At 40.0% G+C, this 24,828-nt stretch overlaps 1 protein-coding gene across 1 annotated transcript in view; it reads right to left on the reverse strand.

Annotated features, from left to right (window-relative positions):
• Positions 1-24,828, reverse strand: part of rock1 (Rho-associated, coiled-coil containing protein kinase 1) — a 169,370-nt gene that overhangs the window by 21,299 nt on the left and 123,243 nt on the right. Inside the window, exons 23-28 of the mRNA XM_072255733.1 lie at positions 14,308-14,473; positions 14,092-14,185; positions 11,835-11,920; positions 11,529-11,717; positions 8,858-9,023; positions 1,522-1,592 (exon numbers count right to left, since the gene is read on the reverse strand). Coding sequence (XP_072111834.1) covers positions 1,522-1,592; positions 8,858-9,023; positions 11,529-11,717; positions 11,835-11,920; positions 14,092-14,185; positions 14,308-14,473 — 772 coding nt within the window. The remainder of the gene's footprint in view (positions 1-1,521; positions 1,593-8,857; positions 9,024-11,528; positions 11,718-11,834; positions 11,921-14,091; positions 14,186-14,307; positions 14,474-24,828) is intronic.

Raw genomic sequence — 24,828 nt, forward strand, 5'->3', positions numbered from 1 at the left:
TGAAATCATCGGACAAAATCAGCATGGATTTGTGAAAGGAAAATCATGTCTGACGAATCTCATTGAATTTTTTGAGGATGTAACTAGTAGAGTGGATAGAGGAGAACCAATGGATGTGGTATATTTGGATTTTCAAAAGGCTTTTGACAAGGTCCCACACAGGAGATTAGTGTGCAAACTTAAAGCACACGGTATTGGGGGTAAGGTATTGATGTGGATAGAGAATTGGTTAGCAGACAGGAAGCAAAGAGTGGGAATAAACGGGACCTTTTCAGAATGACAGGCAGTGACTAGTGGGGTACCACAAGGCTCAGTGCTGGGACCCTAGTTGTTTACAATATATATTAGTGACTTAGATGAGGGAATTAAATGCAGCATCTCCAAGTTTGCGGATGACACGAAGCTGGGCGGCAGTGTTAGCTGCGAGGAGGATGCTAAGAGGATGCAGGGTGACTTGGATAGGTTAGGTGAGTGGGCAAGTTCTTGGCACATGCAATTTAATGTGGATAAATGTGAGGTTATCCACTTTGGTGGCAAGAACAGGAAAACAGATCTGAATGGTGGCCGATTAGGAAAAGGGGAGGTGCAACGAGACCTGGGTGTCATTGTACACCAGTCATTGAAAGTGGGCATGCAGGTACAGCAGGCGGTGAAAAAGGCGAATGGTATGCTGGCATTCATAGCAAGAGGATTCGAGTACAGGAGCAGGGAGGTACTACTGCACTTGTACAAGGCCTTGGTGAGACCACACCTGGAGTATTGTGTACAGTTTTGGTCCCTAATCTGAGAAAAGACATTCTTGCCATAGAGGGAGTACAAAGAAGGTTCACCAGATTGATTCCTGGGATGGCAGGACTTTCACATGATGAAAGACTGGATCAACTAGGCTTATACTCGCTGGAATTTAGAAGATTGAGGGGGGATCTTATTGAAACGTATAAAATCCTAAAGGGATTAGACAGGCTAGATGCAAGAAAATTGTTCCTGATGTTGGGGAAGTCCAGAACGAGGAGTCACAGTTTGAGGATAAAGGGGAAGCCTTTTAGGACCGAGATTAGGAAAAACTTCTTCACACAGAGAGTGGTGTATCTGTGGAATTCTCTGCCACAGGAAACAGTTGAGGCCAGTTCATTGGCTATATTTAAGAGGGAGTTAGATATGTTCCTTGTGGCTAAAGGGATCAGGGGGTATGGAGGGAAGGCTGGTACAGGGTTCTGAGTTGGATGATCAGCCATGATCATACTGAATGGCGGTGCAGGCTTGAAGGGCCGAATGGCCTACTCCTGCACCTATTTTCTATGTTTCTATGAAAGCTAACCAACTTGAAATGTGGACTCTTGGTTCTTTTTTCATAGATGCCATCTGGCCTGCTGACTATTTTCAGCATTTTTCCCATATTTCCAGCATCTGTAGTCTTAATTCTCAATAAAATTACTGATTATAAACAAATTCAATTTTAGTAGGAAAGGAGAAGTTTAATATAATTCAACAATAAAGTACTTATTTTTAATGGCACCTCACCTGTTTTTTCCATCCATAACGCTTTATGTTTGCCCGGTTTGGTATTGATAACCAGCCCTCCATCCTGGTTTCTAATATTGGAAATCAATGAGGATACAATGAGTTAAAATAGTCGGTGGAAAACAATGCAACATTACTTGCGGTCAATACACAAATGTTATATAAAGTGAACAATTTTCACGATCAAGCTACTTCTAAGATCCATTAATATCAAAATGTATAAATAGATTAAACTTAATTTAAAAAGAAAGTTGGTATTCCTCCTCCTTAGTTGGTTTACATTTAAAATGTTTGGATGGAACCATAAGAATATGAAAAAGATGAAGATACTCTATTGCAGATGGAAATCCTGAAGGTTTGCCCTTCCTACAAAACGTGGCAATGCTAGGTCTTTCCAAGAATCCAACCACTGAAACAAGCAGTTGCAAAGATTAGTGCAGATTTTCTACTACCTAATGGAATGGCTTACATTGCTCAGTCAGCAGTGGTCAACGACCTTGATTTGGTGATGGACACTAAAGACCCAATCCAAATTACATGACTTTCATTGCTCTTAACTGATTTCAAGTTGTGTTCAACATTCTGGAGATTGTGATCAAAAAGGTACCACACAAGTTTAAATCTTGTGCATGAGACTTTGTGCATTTGGAGTCAATATTAAAAGCACTCCCTCCTACCACGGTATATACTACAGTACAACTTCTTTTGGTGAGTCTCTGAAACAGAACATTCACTGGCATTGTAATAGAGAAGTCTATACAGAGTCTGATACATGGTGTGAAAGATACAATGTTGTAACAATAATTATGCCTGGCTATTTCTTAAAATAACTAAGGAAGAGCTCTCCAAACTTAGACAGGGACCCCAATGTCCTTTAGTATTAACTGAGCATGCCTTTGCACAATGGAGTTGAATTTGGAGTCAATTCCAGGTGATATGGACAGTTTTAATCACATTGAACAAGCAATTTGTACAATAGTGGCTTACTTCCTAATAAGACAACATTATTGTCAGTCTTCTAAATATCCTGGACTGGGTAAATATTGGATATTGGATATTCTTTCCCTAAAATGAGCTAGGTGCATTTTTTTAAAAAAAAAACAAATCCATTAGGTTTATGGTCAATATAGATGGTAATACTCCCAATTTTTAAGAAAATTAAAAACAAATACCATTCCAATGTAAACAGTTGTTGTGACGGAATGTAAAACTCCTATTCAACCATTACTCAGAGTTATTGCTTAAGTAATATAACCAGAATATTGCCATAATTATTGGTTTAAGTTAACAGAAGTCACAAACGAATAGAAAAGAACCAGTGAATATTAACCAATCAAAACATGTTCCAACTGTGGATACAGTATATGTAGGTGAGGAAAATTCTGAACAGCTGAACAGTTTTCAGTTCTTAATTCTTCAATAATCTCAATTCAGAACAGCTGAAGAAAGATTAAAATAACCGCAACCTTATTTCTGCCACACAGCCTGCATTCTGTCACTCAGTACATGGCTTGAGACTATTTATGCATTTGATATAAATCATAAACATTCTTGTGGAAATGGTTGTGATTCCCTTTAGCGAACAACATGTCTCTTTCTTTAAAGAAAGACATGAATGTAGACATGCAAAGTTGATGTATGATTCTAAATCACTCAGATTCCTTACATCTCTCACTACATTTGCAGGTTTACCCTAAATTACCTTAGACCATAAGACATCGGAGCAGAATAGGCCACTTGGCCCATTGAGCTCATCCTGCCATTCCATGATGGCCGATTTATAATCTCTCTCAACCCCATTCTCCAGCCTTCTCCCATAACCACAACCTCCATTTTAAATATAGTCGATGACTTATCCTCCACAGCTGTCCGTGGCAATGAATTCCACAGATTCACCACCCTCTGGCTAAAGCAATTCCATCTCATCTCTGTTCAAAATGGATGCCCCTCTATTCTGAGACTGTGCCCTCTGGTCCTCGAGTCACTCCCTGTAGGATTCCACATTCACTATCTATACAGGTAAACAACATCCACCAACTCTCCTTTATCTATCCTGCCTGTTATTTCCTCAAAGAATTCCAACAAGTTTATCAGGCAATATTTTCACTTAGGAAAACTATGCTGACTCCGACCTACTTTGTCATAAGCCTCCAAGTACCTTGAATTCATCCTTAATAATGGACTCCAACATCTTCCCAACCACTGAGGTCAGGCTAACTGGCCTATAATTTCCTTTCTTCTGCCTCCTTCCCTTTGGAAGAGTGTAGTGACATTGGTAATTACGCAGTTCTCCAGAACCATGGCAGAATCGATTGATTCTTGAAAGATTATTACTAATGCCTCTATAGTTTCTTCATCTACCTCTTTCAGAATTCTGGGGTGTAGTTCACCGGGTCTAGGTGACTTATCTACCTTCAGACCTTTCTGCTTCTCAAGTACCTTCTAACAACTACACTCACTTCTGCCCCCGACACTCTTGAATTTCTGGCATACCGCTAGTGTCTTCCACAGTGAAGACTGATGCAAAATACTTATTGTTTGTCTGCAATTTCTTTTACTTTGTACCTCTTCAGTGTCATTTTCCAGCAGTTGATTACCTACTCTTGCCTTTCTTTACCCTTTAAATATCTGATAAAAACCTTTGGTATCCTCTTTTGATAGTATTGGCTAGCTCACCTCCATGTTTTATCTTTTCCCTCCAAATAGCTTTTTTAGTTGGCTTCTGTTGGTTTTTAAAAGCTTCCCAGTCCTCTGCCTTCCCACTAATTTTGCTACATTTTATGCTATCTTTGACTTCCCTCATCAGCTACAGTTCCAGCATCCTCCCTTTTAGAAAACTTCTTCATCTTTGGGATGCATTTATCCTGCGCCTTCTATATTGCTCCCAAAAACTCCAGTCACTGCTGTTCTGCTGTCATCCCTGCTAGTGTCCCCTTCCAATCAACTTTGCCCAGAGCCCCTCTGCCTCTGTCATTCCCTGTACTCCACTGTAATAGTCATACTGACTTTAGCTTCTCCCTCTCAAACTTCAGGGTTAATTCTACCACATTATGATCACTGCTTCCTAAGGGTCCCTTTACCTTAGACACCCTAATCAAATCTGGTTCACTACTCAACATCAATCCAGAACTGCCTTTCCCTCAATGGGCTCAACCACAGGCCACCTTATTTTCCCAATCTACATGCATATTGAAATCCCCCATGACCATCGCAATCCAATCACAAACAAGAGAAAATCTGCAGATGCTGAAAATCCAAACAACACACACAAAATGCTGGAGGAACTCAGCAGGTCAGGCAGAATCCGAGGAAAAGAGTACAGTTGACTTTTTGGGTCGAGACCCTTCGGCAGGACTATCGTAACATTGCCCTTAGTTCATGCCTTTTCTACCACTCATTGTAATTTGTATCCCACAACCTGGCTACGGTTTGGAGGCCGATATAACTCCCATCAGGGAGAAACACTCTTGCAGTTTCTCAACTCTATCCACACGGATTCTACATCTTCATTTTTTTTTTTAAACCAATAGAGCCATGCCACCCCCTGTCTACCTGCCTGTCCTTTTGATACAATTGGATTTTTAGCTCCGACCATGATCTTCTTTCAGCCACGACTCTGATGCCCACATCAAAGCTACCAATCTCTAGCTGTGCTACAAGATCACCTACCTTATTCTGTATTCCACGTGGATTCAAATATAACACCTTCAGTCCTGCATTCATCAACTTTTTTGATTTGTTACACTTCAGTTCATTCCAGTGACTGTGATTTTGCCCCATCATCTGCCTACCCTTCCTCACAGTCTCACTACTTATGTACCAACTGCTCAGTCCTCAGCTCTATCACCCCATTTCCAATCCCACTACCAAACTAGCTTAAACCCTCAACACCTCTAGCAAACCCGCCACAAGGATTATCAATCCCCCTTGGGCTCAGATGCAACCCATCCTTTTTGTACAGATTATACCTTCCGCAGAAGAGATCCCAATGATCCAGAAATCTGAAATGTTGCCCCCTGTATCACCTCCTTAGTCACTCATTCATTGGTATTATTATCCTATTCCTGCCCTGACTAGCACAGGGTACTGGGATTAATCCACAGATTACTACCTTGTCTTCAACCACTTTCCTAACTCCTTATACATACTGTGCAGGACATCTCTCCCTTTTGACCTTTCTGCCAATGTGCACCACCACCTCTGGCTGCTAACCATTCCCCTTGAGAATTTTCTGCAGCCACTCTGAGTCATCCTGGACCCTAGCATCTGAGAGGCAGCACACCATCCTGGCTTCCATTTCGCGGCCACTAAATCTGCTGTCCATTTCCCTAACCTTCGAGTCTCCTATCACTATCACTTTGCTTGACTATACTCTTCCCCTGCTGAATGTCGGAGCCAGCCACAATGCCACTGGCCTGGCTGCTGCTGCTCTGCCCTGATGGTTCATACCCCTAGCAGGATTCAAATGGCTATACTTGTTACTGACCGGAATTGCCACAGGGGAAGCCTGCTGAATACCTACACCCCTTACTTCTCCTGGTGGTCACCCATCTTCTACCTAAAGTTTACACTCTGGGTGTAATCACCTCAGTAAAAAAAAAATCTGTGAAGTTTTCAGCCTCCCAGATAGTTGAGTCCACCCACCTCCTGCTCATTAATCACTTCCACTTGCACTTCCTATGAGTTACTCATTAATCAGGTATACTTAAAATATTTAAGTTAGATAATCCTTTACACTCAAAAAACAAAATAAAAAAAAGTGATGAATTGGCTTTTGGTTGGTAGGCTTAGGTGGTCCTAATTATTTTTTACTCCCCATCATATCTCCATATCTGTCAGAGGACGAGGTAGGTCAGCATGCTTAGAAATAATGCAAGGTTTTAATAAATGCAGCAGAGCTTTAAATGAATTCATTTATAGAGGATAATAGATATGAAGTCTGTTGAAAGATCACATAAATTAAAGGAACTGGTATGAAGGTTTCAGCAGCAAATAAACTGAGATATGGATGGAGCTATATAATGGGTCTAGTGGATGCAGGCAATCAGGCTGAGATAAACCAAAACATGCTAGCACTCATTCAACAAAGAGACTGGTTGGATGAACTTGGAATTAGTGACAAGCCACTTTGATGGCATGGGATATTATGGCTGTCTACTCCTAATGTTTAGGAGACTGCAATTTATACTCATCTAGACGTTGAACATGGAATTTGATTTCAAAAAGGCACAGGACGATCGTGAGAGCTGCTGTAAAACAGGCCTGGGCATGCTTCCTGTGGATTTAGACACCCACAATAATTTTTTTTTCAATGCCTATTAGTTCTTGCAAACTGGATATCTAGAATAACAACCGAACATGCTGGAAATTCTCAACAAATTGAGCCACATCTGTGGGAAGAGACGCAGAGTTAGTGTTCCATTTGAAGACCCTTTATCAGAACTGTTCTTCAACAGAAACGTTAACTCTTTTCCTCTTCCCAGAGAGCACAGTGACCTGGCGAGAACTTCCAGGAGTTGAAGCTTCTATTATGCTCTTGCATAATAATGATTCATCTAAGATTGTCCAAAATATTGCACAATTAGGAGGATCATATTAAAACAGTCAAACTACACGCAACGGGGTAGCAAAAAGGTCATGTAACCACAGTAGTTCAGATAACATGCTAAGCTGCATTCAGTTTTTATAGTTTTTAAAATCTGGCATTTTACTTGTTTAAAAGACAGTATCTTTTATCCCAAATGGTCAGAAAACTGCATTGCACCCTAATCCAATATATCATTTTACAGGAAACTCCAAAATTCAATTGCAAAGCTACGCAAGTTCCAATTTTGTTTTATAATGCCTCATAAAGAAATAATATTAATGATAAAACAGCTAAAATTTATTGATAGTTGGAGCACTCATTATGCATAACTCTGTAAATGACCATGCACTTGATGGGAATTAACCTCAGCTAAATTTCTAAATTTGCAACCTTGAATGGTCAATTCAAAACTATGACAAATTAAATACTAATAGCAGCTTATTGCATCTTAAAGTTTCTTTTAAATTAATAATGTTAAACTATTCACATGACTAATTTTGCAATTCATCCATGTATGTAGATAAAAAGAATGCTGTCCCTTAAACATCAGAAAGCAACTTAATCCAATAGAGATGGAGTCAAGTTTCAAATGCCAGCTAGCAAGCAGAAAGTGCAGAATAGAACAAGGCTTTCAATTACTCACTGGAGAAAGATAAGGCATGTGCTGTAAGAGGGCCACCCAACTAGACACAAAGAGCAAAAGACACTTTCATAAGATAGACTTACTTGAACATGGTAGTATGTTTTTTTAAAACTATGCCACAATACTGTCTGTATTTTTGTCCCTTAAGTATCATTTTGATGAATGTTAAATCTGATAATGAAGTACATTTGCAGCTCGATACCAGTGTGGGTAGATGTCAGTGTAAGATGTACATTTGAAATCACAAGTACCGTAATTCTAGAACCAAAAAAATTTTCAGTTCTGAATGCACAAAAAAATAGCTCTGCACATTTTTTCCTGTGGAATTTGGCACTGTGAGTCACAGACTAAAGCTCACTCCTTCTTGGCCAAGTCACATCTTTTAAATTTAGAAATAAGCTCCATTTATCTGCCACAATGTTTTTTCCCCACTTGTACAATCAGCCTTTTGACATCAAAGAAGATCACAAATGCCAAATCAAAGCTAGTGGTTTTTCTTTGATACTATCAAGCTCTGTTAAAAAATAAATTCTCACAAATTTCTCACAGTAACCAAATCTCAACAGAAACCGTGGCCAGGGAAAAAGGGCTGTGTACCAATTCAGTGCACTAATTACTTCCTCTGAACCTGGTCAGCTCAACAGGTTAACTTACGATAAATCATATAAAAGAATCTGGCCTAGAAATTTCATATAAAAGCGTGCTTAATAGGGGTTAAGATTAGAATTATGCATATTCTACCTTACGGCAGGTCAGAATAAATACTGATTGTGTAAACACACACAAAGATTTTCTCTTCTCACATTAAAGAGAGAGGAAATCCATTGAGAAAGTCTTGGACAGCAAATTCTGATTGGGGAAGCAGTTGGCTAAGATCAATAGTAACAAAAAATTACAGACATAGCCCACCTGGAAGAATATGCACAACCCTCAAGTCCCAGAAAAACTCCAGACAGGGAGTGGACCTTGATAAATACCACAGCAGTTTTCAACATGGTGAAAAGATACTTCAATTTGAAGATAGTGCAGTTGTGAGCCTCTTCTGTGAACACCTAGAAAAAGGACCTTGTCCTAAAGCAAACTGGGTCAGTTTTAGTTAATCTTACCAGCTACACTTCCGTCAGAATCTTCAGAATGCAAGCTGGCAACACTTGTATTATCCATACGAAGCTGGAGATCCTGAAGTTTAGAACGAAGCTGTTCAATATCGCTGTCCTTACTATCAAGCTGCATTTGCATCTCTGTGCGAAGGTTACATTCCTCTGCTAATTGCTGTAAAATTCAAGGAAGATAGTCAAAATGCAAGGGAAAACATGTCCTGATAATAACAAAGCTACAGTTGCTCCTATAACATACATATTACGTGTTTGTAAAAAAAAATTGATGAAATCATAGATAGGAAAGTGGATAGACCACAGAGATCAACTAGAAAGTCGGACGGAGCAGTGGTATGTGGAACTTATTCCACAAAAGTATAAGGTAATGCACTTTGAGGTCAAACACTGGTGGCACATTATGAGTAATTGGTAGGGACTTAACAAGCTTTGATGCACAGAGAAAATGTGTAGTGCAAGTCCACAGCTCTCAAAAGTGGCAACACGGATAGATGTGATAGAGAAAATAAAAGCACTTTGTATACTTGCCATCATAGGCCTAGTCATCGAGTCTAGACTCGGGATAACTTGCTGCAGTCGCATAAAACTGCAGGAGTGATCTGGTAACAACAGAGAGCATGCAAAAGAGGCACACCAGATGTTGCCTGCAATGGAGGGCTGAAGTTAAAAGTATAGGTTGAATAGGTTGGGTTTAAACTTGGAATGTAGGAGGACTTAGGGTTAACCTTAAACAGCTTTATAGAGACATAGTATGCATAGCCAGAATCTTTATCCTAGGGCACATGAGCTTAGAAGTAAAGGACACAGGTTTAAAGCAAAATTTAGAGGAGATCTGAGTGGTCACTTTTCCAGTGAGAAACTGCAAAATTTAAGTGACCAGAGTATGAGATAGGAAATGTGCAGAGGGATATAGCACAGATAGGAATCACAGTCAGCATTAACAAAGTGGACTAAAAGAGTCCTATTTTGTGCTACGCATGTCTATGCAACTATGATGCGCTCTTTTAGATGTCCCACTATTCAAAAGGTTGACAAGGATACACAAATCATAGGACAGGGCAGCACAGCACAGCACAGCACAGGAACAAGCCCTTCAGTTTACGCCATTACGGTGTCTATGTTAACCACAACAACAACAGAAGCTAATCCCACTGCCTGCATAAATTCTACAGTATGGATTTTAAAAGACTGAATAGAATGGACAGGAAGATGGTATTTCCATTGGTAGTAGAGTCTAGGATCTGAGGGCACAGCCTCAAAATAAAGGGACTTTGCTTTAAAACTGAGATGAGGAGAAATTTCTTCAGCTAAAAGATTATGAATCTATGGAATTTGTTGCCACAGAGCTGTGGAGACCAAGTCACTGTATGTTTTTAAAGCAGAGATTTAAAGGTTCTTGATAGGAGGGTGTTAAGGATTAGGGGGAGATGAGAGAATGGGGTTAATAAAAATTAGTCATGATTAAAATGGCAGAGCTGAGTTGATGGGCCGAATGGCCTAATTCTACTCCTGTATCTTGTGCTCTATATTCTTCCATTTCCTGCCAGTTCATGTAACTGTTTATGTGTCTCTTAAACTTTGCTGTTCTGCTTGCTTTCACCACTTCCCCGGCAATGCATTCCATATAACTACCACTCCTAAAAAAACTTGCCTCAAGTTCCTTTCAAAATATGTCATTCCCCCACTTTAACACTAAGCCATCGAGAATGACATTTCCACCTTGGGAACAATACCATTTACCCTCACTTGCATATAAATCATAAAAATCTATATAATATCACACCTGATTCCCTCAAATGGTAAACACTGCTTTTACTTCCTTACTTTCAAACATACAAGTCCATGAAGGGTTATTTTTTAATAGAAAAAAACTGGTTGCTATGACTAATTGCATTGGAAGGGGGAAAATTGGCAGCCTTTTCTGTTTGTTTTTTGGTAAATTTGCTGCAATCTACAGCATATGAGAATAGTATTATCAGCAATCAACATTTCTATACATCCAGCTATCTTAATTGCATATTCAGAAGTGGTCAATCTGGATTAAGGTCCCATTGTTAAACTACACATACTGTATGTTTAGTTTTGTAAAATTCATTTGTTTCTTCATAGAAATGTGCTAAAGCTGTATCAACATGTCCTACCCAGTTGAAAAGTACAGTTGTGAGTCAGTAAATGGAAGCTTACAATATCTATGTAAGAATTTATAACAGAAATGTTTAGACATGTGCTTCACAAAACTGCTTTATAGATTATATACCTACAAGGGCCCATTTAGACAGGGTGGAATCAGATGTACATTTAAAAGATTCAGATTTGGGATGAATCAGGCTGTGCTGTGCTGCGCTGAACCAATTATCTTGATGAGGATGGTTTGCTTATTGTGCCCTCCATTCTTGAAACATATTCTGGTGCATCATCATCAAAAAGATCTGTAACATATTCAACGTTGTGATATATGCAGTGATGGCCAGGTTGAGATGGATATGGAAGAAAGTTGTAAGCACTTGGGCTTAGGTCAGTCTTAGATTTCCAAGGTTGAGTCAAGTTCAGAGCGGTCATAATCTGTTTGTGTTCAGGTTGTGCTTAGATTTGTTTTATACCCAAGCAGACTTCTCGTACTAAGAAAATTGACAGTTAGAATTTACATTTAAGATTTTCTTACTGCTTGCATTTCATTTAAATCCTTTTGATACTTCACAACCATCTGACTGTATTTCTCTTTTTCCTGGTTCAATTCCAGTTGCAATTTTTTGTTTTCCTTTTCTTTTTTCCGGACATCTGATGTATTTGCTTTCTTCCGATCCACTTTTATATCTTTCCGGTTCATAATTTCAGCAAGTTTATTGACAGCCTAATGGATGCAAACAATTGTAAATTTAAGACAAAATCAGTTAAAGGTATTAGAAAACTCTAGTAGAGCATGACTATTTCTGGGTTGGAAAATGATAATTTAAAAAAAAACACTTACTTGTGTTTTCAGTGTACGTTCTTGATTAATCATTTTTTCATAGTTGCTTTTCATATTCAATTCTTCTTCCTTCTTCTTTTGTAAATCTGAAAGAATGTTTATTCAAAATACCATGAGTGCTCAGTGTTAATGAATGTATTTATTTGAACAAGGCAAGAGAAATATATATCTACAACACCAAAGCAAACTTTTGTTAAACAATTCAAATATAGTCTTTTTCTTCTCCTTGCTCTGAACTGCACTCAAATTTGAACTGTCCTCTGCATCAGTCACTTTTTAATTGTTGCTCAGACTTTTGTCAGGTGATCATCAGAATTTGAGATCTTTTGAACATTTTGTATTTCTATTTCTCTGTTTTTTTCTAGGTGGTAGTTCTTAGACCAGCTTAACACTTTCTTTCTGCATTTCTACCAGATGATAACAGAGTAAATTAAGTAATTGCATGTCCAACAGACATTTACTACTGGCTCTGTAGAAGATCTGAAAGCAGGTTTGACCACAGTTGTGAATGGACACCAGGGTAGGTCAATGAATTAAATAAATAAATAAACACACACACTTATTTTCAACAGAATGAGTATTAATATAGACTTAAGGATTAGAATTTAAATAACATAACTCTAAAGTTCAAAGTAAAGCCTGATGATACTGCTTTTACCGTAAAACTGGTTTCTCAAAGCTTTTGATTTTAAGTATTTTTGACGTACAAGTGTTTGAAGTATTTTTGAACCAGACCTTTTACACAATTTCTTCAAAGAAAAATGTGTATTGCATATTGTCAGACACCAAATGGTTTAAGACAGTGCTGGTGAAGCTTAGCAATTACTTGCTGGTGGCAAACAAAACAAACAAAAATAGTGACTACTTTATTAATCACATCTTTTCTGGGAAGTGATCACTAGCCTGTAACTTCCCTTTTGGAGATGAGCTTTAGAATCACCTGTATAACCTGCCATTTTTGCAGTGTGAACTGAAGTCTTGTAAGCGCAGGACAGTTACGGTGTTAGTTTGCACGGGCCAAATCGAGGTGGTTTGGCCCGTATACGAGAGTGGAGAATAAGCCAATGTTTGGTCATTGCTGGAATGGATGGAGGCGATTCAATATGGCAAAACCAAGGTGAGCCAGAGTCAAGGCAGCGCTCAGGACCCAGAGTGAGGAAAGACCCAAGGTTTGATTGATTTTCGTGGCAGACTGAATTGGAAAGGTCAGGTATGGGCCAAATCAAGGCAGTGGGGCCTGGGCATGAGAGAGTATCAAAGCAACAGATCCCGGGTCTGAAAGTAAGGAACGATGATTTAAGCACTGGGCCAGATTGAAAAGGTCAAGGTGTCAGGACAGAAGGTGAGAGATGAGCGGATTCAGCTCACTGCTTCACAAGGTTTCTGCACTGTACTGAGGCTGTGGCCTGAAACTAATGGGCTTCTGAATCAGCTGTGGCTGGCTTCATGGATGTGGATTCACTTTTGTGAACTTCAGTTCTGAATGCTATTTGCTTACTTTTATTGTTTGCATGATTTGTTTTTTCCCCCCTCATTGCACATTAGATGTTTGATGGTTTTTTAAAAAATGGGTTCTACTGGGTTTCTTTGTTTTGTGGCTGCCTGTAAGGAGATGAATCTCGAGGTTGTATAATATATATGTACTTTGATAATCACTGTACTTTGAACCATGTTAGAATCTGAAAATGAAAGCTGTGTGAATACTTTTAGTAGCTCACTTAAGTCTGAGTTGATAATGCAGCCCAATGGGCCACCAGAAAACACTTGCTGAAATGCTTATACAGTTAACACTGATAACCTAGAAAGATCAGGATGGTTCTGTATTGGCAGATTTTCCAGGCAATTGGATTTTCACAATTTTTAATTAACTTTTTTGATAAAGATGTTACACTGTGTAAGAATGAATTAAGTACGTGGAAAAGGAGCACATATACTACGTCACTAGTGGTTGAAAAGGGAAAGTGGGATCCAAGGCCCTTGCTCGTAAATCTGAGTACAGCATACATTACCAAATGGTCCAGATAGGACTGGGATGTGACTGGGATTTTTGAATGGTCAGAAAGCAGATTATCAGGGTTTTAAAGCATGTGCTTTCCAGAAGGAGCCACTAAAAACTCATGATAGTAGTCCTCAATTCCAGAATTCCAGCAATTGCTGTAAAGATTTAAACCACTACAATAAAACAATAAAACTATAGAAGTTTTATTGATCAATATTAAACAATAAGCATTATAACAAGGTCAAGTTCATTCCATACCTTCTCCTATTGACCTCAGTTTTTCATCAAGCTCTGTTTTTTCTTTGGATAGATTTTCTACATCTTTGGTTAGGGTTCTATTTGACTCCTCCAGCTAAACAGAAATGAATATATACGCTATTATAACAGAACAAATACAATGCTAAATATTACTTGAAGCGTAAAATTAAAATTTAAGTATATTTGAGTTAGGGAGTGTAAAACGCCCAAACTTACTGAGCTAATGGTGTTATCCTTCTCTATTTGCTCTTGCTTGTGTCGTGCCACTGTTTTTTTCAGTTCCTGGTTAAGTTCATAACATTGATCCTCTGCTATTGCTCGAGCTAGCTGCTCAGAATCTGCTTTAGTTATGGTTAAATCCAGTTGTGAAGATACTGAATCCCTAGTGGACAAAAACAAAATAGAATAGGTATCATTTTTCTAATAAAAGATTCAGTATATGGCCTGAAAACTACATTGGCTCAATTTTGGCTGATCAGAGCAAGGAAGTCATGCTTTGCAGGGTGGAGAGACTTCTGGAGGTGAGCAATAGATCTATTTCTGCCCTTGAAGTATAAAAACAAAGGTAAGGCTATTGAAATTTTAGCTCCAGAGTTCTTAATGTAGTGTAGTAAAAGGATAGAAGGTCTAGATTTCATTATTTGCAAGATATTCACCATCTTGTTCAAAGAAACTCAGCCAAGTTTCCTTATAGTCTTTGTAACATTCATGATCAAGTACAGAGCGAGGGCATTGGTTCAACAGAGTGCCAAGGTCAGGAATTGGAAACCAGGGAAATTCAGTGAAATGGGGAAAGAGACGAAGCACTGGTATTCATTAAAAAAATGTTAAAGCAAGTAAGTGCAGAGTTAAACATTAAAATATTCAGGAATTTGATCAGAAATGGAAGAGCAGAAAATTAAGGTGAGGTTTTCTGGATTGTACTTTCCAAAGATGAATACTCTGCAGGATTGGACCTGAGTAACTTTCTGAAAGGGTAGGAAAAATATTGTCAGGGCATGTTGTTTTTTATCAAAATTGTTGTTCATCAGAGACTGAAGGAGTGAGGTGAAAAGTGTCTGAAGGAGTACAACCCAGAGGCAAAAAAGTACACAAAGACAAAAAGGAAATTGAAATTGCTGCTGTTATAGGCAGTTCCCTAATCAGAGGAGCTGACAGGTCTTTTTCAGAACTATCAATATCAGCAGAACGTTTCCCTCCCTATTGTTAAGATAAAAGACATCAATAAGAGAGTGGAGAATATTCCAAAGGGATTGAAGAGCTGGTGTTGTTGGTGCCAGCAAGAGGAGGAGCCTGAACTCACAGATCACATCAGAGCCGATGATGAGAGGAAAAGACTGAGATACTATGGTCAGAATCAGGAGCTACAAAGGGAGAGAAAGTACATGACCATTAAAGTGCTCTTCTTTGAACTATGCCAGTGACACATGCAAGAGAATAGAAATGGGAACATGGAGATTTCTGCACAGCAAAAAAAATGTACAAGGAGTCCTCAGACTTGGGGCACTTTGGCCAGTTGTAGTCTGAGGGACCTTGCCCTTACAGAGAGGTGACTAGTGCCAAGGTGTTTTGTCAGTCTGTCCATGGAAAGGGTATCAGCATAGAGAAGAACAAAAGAACAGGTACACAAAGCAGTGTGAGTGTTAGAGGCAAAATGGAGTCATAAATTGGAACAAATTTAGAGACCAGAATGAATTCAACAAGCTGGCTTGAATGCATACAAATGCAGAAAGATGCATTAGTAGCAGTGTGGAATTTGACATATTGGCCATAACAGAAACAATGTTTCAAAAGAAAAAAAACAAATGTGGGTACAAAATACTGGGATACCAGTAACAGAAAAGGGAAGAAAACTAAATGAGTCATGCTGTAGTTTTCAAAAAAGTTATATAGAGAGATAGAGAGAGAGATAGAGAGATAGAGAGATAGAGAGATAGAGAGATAGAGAGATAGAGAGATAGAGAGATAGAGAGATAGAGAGATAGAGAGATAGAGAGATAGAGAGATAGAGAGATAGAGAGATAGAGAGATAGAGAGATAGAGAGATAGAGAGATAGAGAGATAGAGAGATAGAGAGATAGAGAGATAGAGAGATAGAGAGATAGAGAGATAGAGAGATAGAGAGATAGAGAGATAGAGAGATAGAGAGAGAGAGAGATAGAGAGAGAGAGAGATAGAGAGAGAGAGAGAGAGAGAGAGAGAGAGAGAGAGAGAGAGAGAGAGAGAGATAGAGAGAGAGAGAGAGAGAGAGATAGAGAGATAGAGAGATAGAGAGATAGAGAGATAGAGAGAGAGAGAGAGAGAGAGAGAGAGAGAGAGAGAGAGAGAGAGAGAGAGAGAGAGAGAGATAGAGATAGATAGAGATAGAGATAGAGATAAAAATCAAGAGGGGGAAAGCTATCAATCTTCTTGGAGATTACATTTGTCATCAAATAGTGAATTATGTACAGAGAAACAAATCTACAGGGAAATTATTAAAAAAGTGCACAAACTATAAATGTTAATATCACTTCAATAGTAACTTAGATCTTTCCAGGGGTCAAGTGGGTGAGCTTCTATGAAGGGAAAAGAATAAATGGCAAGTGAGAGGTTTTTGCGAGTGCGACATCATGTGTCCAGTAGCAGCATATTCCCGTTAGGCTGAATGGTAAACATGGCAAGGTTAGGGAATCTTGATTGATGAGAGGTATTGCGTCTCTGGTAAAATGAAAGCAAACATGGTCTTAAGGAGGTCAAGGATGAGCAAATCTCTTGAACATTATAGAAAGATTAAGAGCACACTTAAGAGGGACGTCAGGAGGGTAATGTATAAAATATGGCAGATAAGGTTAAGGAAAATCCCAGAAGGTTGAACAGCTATAATAAGTATAAAAGGTTGGCTAGGAAGACAGTACGTCCCCTTGGAGATCAGCAGGTCTGCCTTTGTCCTGAACTGCAGGAGATAGGTGCAATTTTTATAAATATTTCTCCTCAGCGCTTACTGAGAAAACAATCGTTGCTCAAGAGAGAAAACAAGAGGTGATGTTTTGAAAGACATACACATTAACAGGGAGAAGGTATTTGCAGCTTTACAGCATATTAAGGTGGATAAACCCCCAAGTGCATCCTTGGACCTGTGACAGGTGAGAGAGGAAATTACGGAGGCCCTTGCGAAGATATTTGCTTTACTGCTAGCCACTTGTGACGTTCCCAAAGACAGTAAAATTATTCTGTTTTATAAACAGAGTAGCAAGGACAAGACAGCAAACCACAGACCTATCAGCCTGATATCAGCAGTGGGAAAGTTATTAGATAGAATTCTGAGGGACAGGATCTACCAACATTTGGGTAGACTGTTTGATTAGATGGTTTTGTGCATGGGAAGTCATGCTAGACAGAGCTAGAGTTTCTTTTTTAAAAAGGAAAAAGCAGATGAGGGAGGGCAATGGATAGTCTATTTGACTTTAGCAGGGCCTTCAACAAGGTCCCACATGGCAGGCTAGCCTGGAATGTTAAGTCCTATGAAATCCAAGGCTTGGAGGTAGGAATCAGATGATGGTGGCTGAAGGTTGCTTCTCAGAATGGAGGCTGGTGACCAGTTGTGAAACACAGGGATTGGTGTTGGCACCCTTATTACTTGATTTGGTTGCAAATGCACAAGGCTTGATCAGTAAGTTTCCAAATGACACAAAATTAGTATTATTGCTACTGAAGATGATTATTGTAGATTACAGGGGGATCTTAATCAGTTAAGGAAGTGGGCTGAGGAGTGCCAAATGGATTGCAATACAGATTAATTTGAGGTGAAAGTCAAATTAGTATAAGACTTGTACAATGAATGGTAGGACACAAAGCAGTGTAATGCAACAGAGGCACTTCAGTGTACAATTGTTGAAACTGGTGTCACAGGTAAGCAAGGCAGTGAAAGTGGCATTTAGTATGTTGGTTTTCAGTCAGGGCACTGAGTAGAACAGGTGAGACAACATATTGCAGTTCTGCAAGTCACTAATGAGGATGCACTTGGGAGTACTGTCTACAATTTTGATGATGTTGTTATAGGAAAGATTGTTTAAACTGGAATCAGTGCAGGACTATAGGGTCTGAGTCATAGAGAGAGGTTGACCAGGCTCAGTCATTATTCCTTAGAACACAAGAGAATAAGGGGCAACTTTAAAGAAATGTACCAGACATTTCCCCAGAGTAGGGGAGACAAAAATAAGAATGCACAAATTTAGAGTAGGAGGAAAAAGATGCAAAAGAGGCCTATGAGGCAATTTCTTCATGCAGAGGGTGGTAAGCATACAGAACGAGCTGTCAGGAAATGTGTTTGAGGCTGCTACAGAAGTATCATTTAAGAAGCATGGATAGGTACAGGCAAGGGTTGGGCTTAGAGGGATATGAGTTGAGTGCAGGAAATCGGACTAACTGAGTGTGTGCCATGGTGAGCATGGACTTATTGGACCAAAGGGCCTGTATCTGTTGTACAGTTTAACTCTATACCGAGTCCGAGGCGTTCATTGGTCAGAGTTGATCATGGATCTGATGAACCCAAAGGAATGGCAGAGACCTATACAGTTTGGTACCAGCAGTATCACAGGAGTTGTCAGTCAACATTAACTCAATGTCGGACTGCTGTAGGGACTCCAGCTCCAGATTTTTCCCTCTGAGTTTACTTGCAAAGCCTTCCCCATGAGTGGGTACAGCCGCAAGGCAGCAGAGATTTAAGATCAGAGTTTTCCTTCTCATAGATGAGCTGCCAACCACGGCTGACGAGCCCCATATGCCCAAAATGACTAGTTTTAAGGTGCCAGTAACCCGCCTTTGCCCCTTCTCCTGTCAGTAAAAACGGTTCTGATGGGCTTAGTAGCTAAGCCACACGTGAAGGTCAGGAGCTGGACTTAGTTGTCAGAGGTTATTTGAGGTGCACACCATTTGAAGCATTTAATAGGTAGTAGGAGCTTGTCCCTATTAACACCATTGGCTGTAACAACCTTATAGCCTTAAGGAATCTTAAGGAACTCATTAAGCCAAAGGGCCTGTATTTGTTGTACTGCTTGACAACTCTACTATTATGGGAAAAAAGGTGCAATATAAGAGGACCTTCTAAATTATAATCAGTAACATTTTCTTCACTGTGTCTAGCCTGAGAAAAGAAGCATTGCTTGGTATGGTTCAGAGAAATTAATACCAGAGTGAGAACATCTGAACCCATAAGAACATCTGCATATTTATAAGAAACTGAAGAAGAAATCTTAAGGAAACTAAATTGGATAGTGAGCAACTTGAAAGAAATAAGAACGGATTTGATTAGGATAGAGTAGAATTTTTAAGAAAAACCTCAAGAGAATCTTGAAAAAGATTCCCCTATTCACACAAAGTAAAAAGAAAGAAAACTAACAAAATTCTTGGTAGACAAATGAGAAAGAAAAGAAGAAAGGAAGTATGACACTTGTCAAACATTTGAATTAAAAATGAGGCAAGCCATCTGGAGAGAGATTAGGGAAGTATCAATATGGAGGCAACGAGTGGATCAGCCATGACATTACTGATATTTTATACATCAGTAAGAGGGGTCATGATGGGACTATCACCAGTTAGACCACAACTTGAGTGGTACATACATTTCTGTTCATCACATTGAAAATGTGCGATTGTATCAGAATTCAGCAGAGGAGACTTCAGGCCATGTTGTCAGATCTGGTATCTTTATTGGGTAAGCTAAGCTTGTTTTCTTGGGAACAGCAAAGCTGAACTGAGGCTTAACTGAGATGCCTAGGTTAGTTTATAAGCAGAGGAACTAAATACCAGGGGCATAGTTTTTGGAGTACTGATATATAGCTGAGGGGATAAATGGGGAAAGATGGATGTAGAGATCTGAAATTTATGCTCGGAAGGGAGGTGGTGGTCAAAATCCCATCACACCCAGTCGACAATTGGATATGTACTTGCAGAACAGTACAACATTGACTATAAGAGGAGAAAGGTTTAGTTCCAACTTTAAAAAACATTTGTCAGTCTCAATTAGAATATTGCACTGCAGTAAAAGATGTCATTACGCTGAAGAGAGGGAACAGGAGATCCACCTGGATGTTGCTTGGGATACAGTGTTCCAGTTCTTGAAGGGTGACTTGAGAAGTGTTTCCGATCTGAAGGCCATTTTCTCTGCAGCGTTGGTTAAAAGTGGACAAAATTGAGGTGTATAAAAGCATCTCTGGAGTAGAGTACAGGAAACCTTTTCACATAGAGAATGGCGAGCACCTGGAATAGATGCCTCAGAGTGATAGTAGTCGTCACTGAGCGCATTTAACAAATGAGCGCTTTATTACTGCAAAAGGCTAGGAGTCATGCTGGAAGGGTGCAATTGAGTAATGTGGATATGGTGGGCTGAATGGCTTGTTACCATGCTATATGTCTCTATGACAGATTTATTAAAGGTAAATTGTGTTAGAATAAAATACAGAAAGACAGTTGAAAGTAATGCAGTAGAAATGACTGGAATTTTAAAAGTATTCAATAAATCTTTTCAAAAAGAGCTGGATAGAATTGTGGCCCACGGAATGTTTTGTGCAGTGTGCCCATGAAATTGGATTACAGATATAAAGTATAGTGATAAATGACTGTCCTCATACTGGAGGATGTTAGACAGGACTACTTCTCAGAGGTCAATATTAACTCTTTGTTTTTTTTTTAAATACGCACTCAGTGGTCGCTCTATTAGGCACACCTGCTCGGTAATCCAAGTACCTAATCAGCCAACTGTATGACAGCAACTCATGCAGACATGGTCAAGTTCAGATGTTGTTCAGACCAAACATCAGAATAATCAAAAATAATCTAAGTGACTTTGTTGGCAGAATGATTGTTGGTGCCAGATAAGGTGTTTGAGCATCTCTGAAACTGCTAATCTCCTGGGATTTTCAGGCCTAACTGTCTCTAGAGTTTACAGAGAAAAGTAATGAAAAGCAAAAAAAATCCAGTGTGTGGCAGTTCTATGGGTGAAAATGTATTGTCAATGGGAAAGGTCAGAGGAGAATGACCAGAAAGGTTGAAGCTGACAGGAAGACAATAGTAACTCTGATAACTACACATTAAAACAGTGGTGTACAAAAGAGCATCTCTGAAAGCACAACACATTGAACCTTGAAGTAGATTGGCTACAGACATACACTCAGTAGTCAAGTTATTAGGTACAGGAGTAACTAACACAGTGGCCACTGAGTCTCTGTTATTGTTGACATGAATGTGCAAGGTGCAAGCTTACATTTTTGGGTGACAGAATGATTGTATTGTGCTAAATAGGGGTTAATGGTAGTCTGCAGAGATAGCCTGACAGAATGTGCAGACAAATAGCAGATAAACTTGAAGATTATTGCAGATTTATATAAAGGAGAGAACACAGACTAAATAAGGAGGGATAATATAGACTAAGTGGCACAGGGTTTACAGGAAAAAAAGTAATTTGCACGTATACTTGCATCTTTGGAAAGTAGCAAGGCAAGTTGGGTATGACCGATATTGCGTATGGTATCCAGGGATTCTTTAAGAAATGAATTAAGTGCAAAAGCAGGGAAGTAGCGCTAAACCTATATAAAGCACCGGTTGGCCCACAACTGCAATATTGCATCCAATTCTTGTGACCACAATATAAAAGGACGTAAAGATCTTAGAAAGCATACAAGAAAGTCTAATTAGAATGATTCAAGGAATAAGCATTTCTAGAGAGAAAAAAAAAAATAATTTGGTCTGACCCTGGCTGAGGCATCCAAGATCATAACAGGTTTCAAACAGAAGTAGAGAGAAGATATACGGAGCAAATTTACAACGATGTTACCAAGACTTGAGGACCCGAGTTATAGGAAAAGGTTAAGTAGTTTAAGATTTTATTTCCTGGAGAGTAGGAGAATAAGGGAGGATTTGATCAAGCATTACAAAGTTACAAGCTGTATAAATAGGGTAAATGCAGCAGGCTTTTTCCAGAGGTTGGGTGAAACTAGGACTGGAGATAATTACTTTAGGGTGAAAAGAGATTTAAGGGAAGCCTGAAGGGGAACTTCTTCACTCAGAGTTGTGAGAGTGTGGAACGAGTTGCCAGCAGAAGTGGTGGATGTGGGTTTGATTTCAAAATTTCAGAGACATTTAGATAAGTACATGGATGGGAGGGGTATGGAGGGCTGTGGTCCACATGTGGGTCGATGGGACTAGACAGTAATTGTTGAGCATGGACCACAGAACATAGAATAGCACAGCACAGTACAGGCCCTTCAGCCCACAATATTGTGCCAACCCTCAAACCCTGCCTCCCATATAACCCCCCCACCTTAAATTCCTCCATATACCTGTCTAGTCGTCTCTTAAACTTCACCAGTGTATCTGCCTTCACCACTGACTCAGGCAGTGCATTCCACGCACCAAACACTCTCTGAGTAAAAAACCTTCCTCTAATATCCCCCTTGAACTTCCCACCCCTTACCTTAAAACCATGTCCTCTTGTATTGAGCAGTGGTGCCCTGGGGAAGAGGTGCTGGCTATCCACTCTATCTATTCCTCTTATTATCTTGTACAGCTCTATCATGTTATCTCTCATCCTCCTTCTCTCCAAAGAGTAAAGACCTAGCTCCCTTAATCTCTGATCATAATGCATACTCTCCAAACCAGGCAGCATCCTGGTAAATCTCCTCTGTACCCTTTCCAATGCTTCCACATCCTTCCTATAGTCAGGTGACCAGAACTGGACACAGTACTCCAATTGTGGCCTAACCAGAGTTTTATAGAGCTGCATCATTACATTGCGACTCTTAAACTCTATCCCTCGACTTATGAAAGCTAACACTCCATAAGCTTTCTTAACTACCCTATCCACCTGTGAGGCAACTTGCAGGGATCTGTGGACATGTACCCCCAGATCCCTTTGCTCCTCCACATTACCAAGTATCCTGCCATTTACTTTGTACTCTGCCTTGGAGCTTGTCCTTCCAAAGTGTACCACCTCACACTTCTCTGGGTTGAACTCCATCTGCCACTTCTCAGCCCACTTCTGCATCCTATCAATGTCTCCCTGCAATCTTTGACAATCCTCTACACTATCTACAACACCACCAACCTTTGTGTCGTCTGCAAACTTGCCAACCCAGCCGTCTACCCCGACATCCAGGTCGTAAATAAAAATCACGAAAAGTAGAGGTCCCAGAACAGATCCTTGTGGGACACCACCAGTCACAATCCTCCAATCTGAATGTACTCCCTCCACCACGACTCTCTGCCTTCTGCAGGCAAGCTAATTCTAGATCCACATGGCCAAACTTCCCTGGATCCCATGCCTTCTGACTTTCTGAATAAGCCTACTGTGTGGAACCTTGTCAAATGCCTTACTAAAATCCATGTGGATCACATCCACTGCACTACCCTCATCTATATGCCTGGTCACCTCCTCAAAGAACTCTATCAGGCTTGTTAGGCACGATTTGCCCTTCACAGAGCCATGCTGACTGTCCCTGATCAGACCACGATTCTCTAAATGCTCATAGATCCTATCTCTAAGAATCTTTTTCAACAGCTTTCCCACCACAGATGTAAGGCTCACTGGTCTATAATTACCCAGACTTTCCCTACTACCTTTTTTGAACAAGGGAACAACATTCGCCTCCCTCCAATCCTCCGGTAGCATTCCCGTGGACAACGAGGACAGAAAGATCCAAGCCAGTGGCTCTTCCCTCGCCTTGTGGAGCAGCCTGGGGAATATTCCATCAGGCCACGGGAACTTATCCATCCTAATGCACTTTAACAAATCCAACATCTCTTCCCCCTTAATATCAACATGCTCCAGAACATCAACCTCACTCATATTGTCCTCACAGTCATCAAGTTCCCTCTCATTGGTGAATACCGAGGAGAAGTATTCATTGAGGACCTCGCTCACTTCCACAGCCTCCAGGCACATCTTCCCACCTTTATCTGTAATCGGTCCTACCTTCACTCCTGTCATCCTTTTGTTCTTCACATAACTGAAGAATGCCTTGGGGTTTTCATTTACCCTACTCGTCAAGGCGTTCTCATGCCCCCTTCTTGCTTTCCTCAGCCCCTTCTTAAGCTCCTTTCTTGCTTCCCTATATTCCTCAATAGACCCATCTGATCCTTGCTTCCTAAACCTCATGTATGCTGCCTTCTTCCACTTGACTAGATTCTCCACCTCATTTGTCACCCATGGTTCCTTCACCGTACCATTCTCTATCTTCCTCACCAGGACAAATTTATCCCTAACATCCTGCAAGAGATCTCTAAACATCGACCACATGTCCATAGTACATTTCCCTGCAAAAACATCATCCCAATTCACACCCGCAAGTTCTAGCCTTGTAGCCTCATAATTTGCCCTTCCCCAATTAAAAACTTTCCTGTCCTCTCTGATTCTATCCTTTTCCATGATAATGCTAAAGGCCAGGGAGCGCTGGTCACTGTCCCCTAGATGCTCACCCACTGAGAGATCTGTGACCTGCCCCGGTTCATTACCTAGTACTAGATCTAGTATGGCATTCCCCCTAGTCGGCCTGTCAGCACACTGTGACAGGAATCTGTCCTGGACCAGATGAACCAAAGAGCCTGATTCTGTGCCTTTGTGCTTTATGACTCCATTATTTCCGTAATCAAAAGGCTTATGGATCAATGAGCTCAGGTTTAACATTAAGCAAAAGGCAAGTTTATTTGTATAGCAATTTTCAAACACAAGGCAGTTCAAAGTGCTTTACATAAAACAAGATATAG

The sequence above is a fragment of the Mobula birostris genome, chromosome 1 (genome assembly GCF_030028105.1).
Source record: "Mobula birostris isolate sMobBir1 chromosome 1, sMobBir1.hap1, whole genome shotgun sequence".
Taxonomy (NCBI): Eukaryota; Metazoa; Chordata; class Chondrichthyes; order Myliobatiformes; family Myliobatidae; genus Mobula; species Mobula birostris.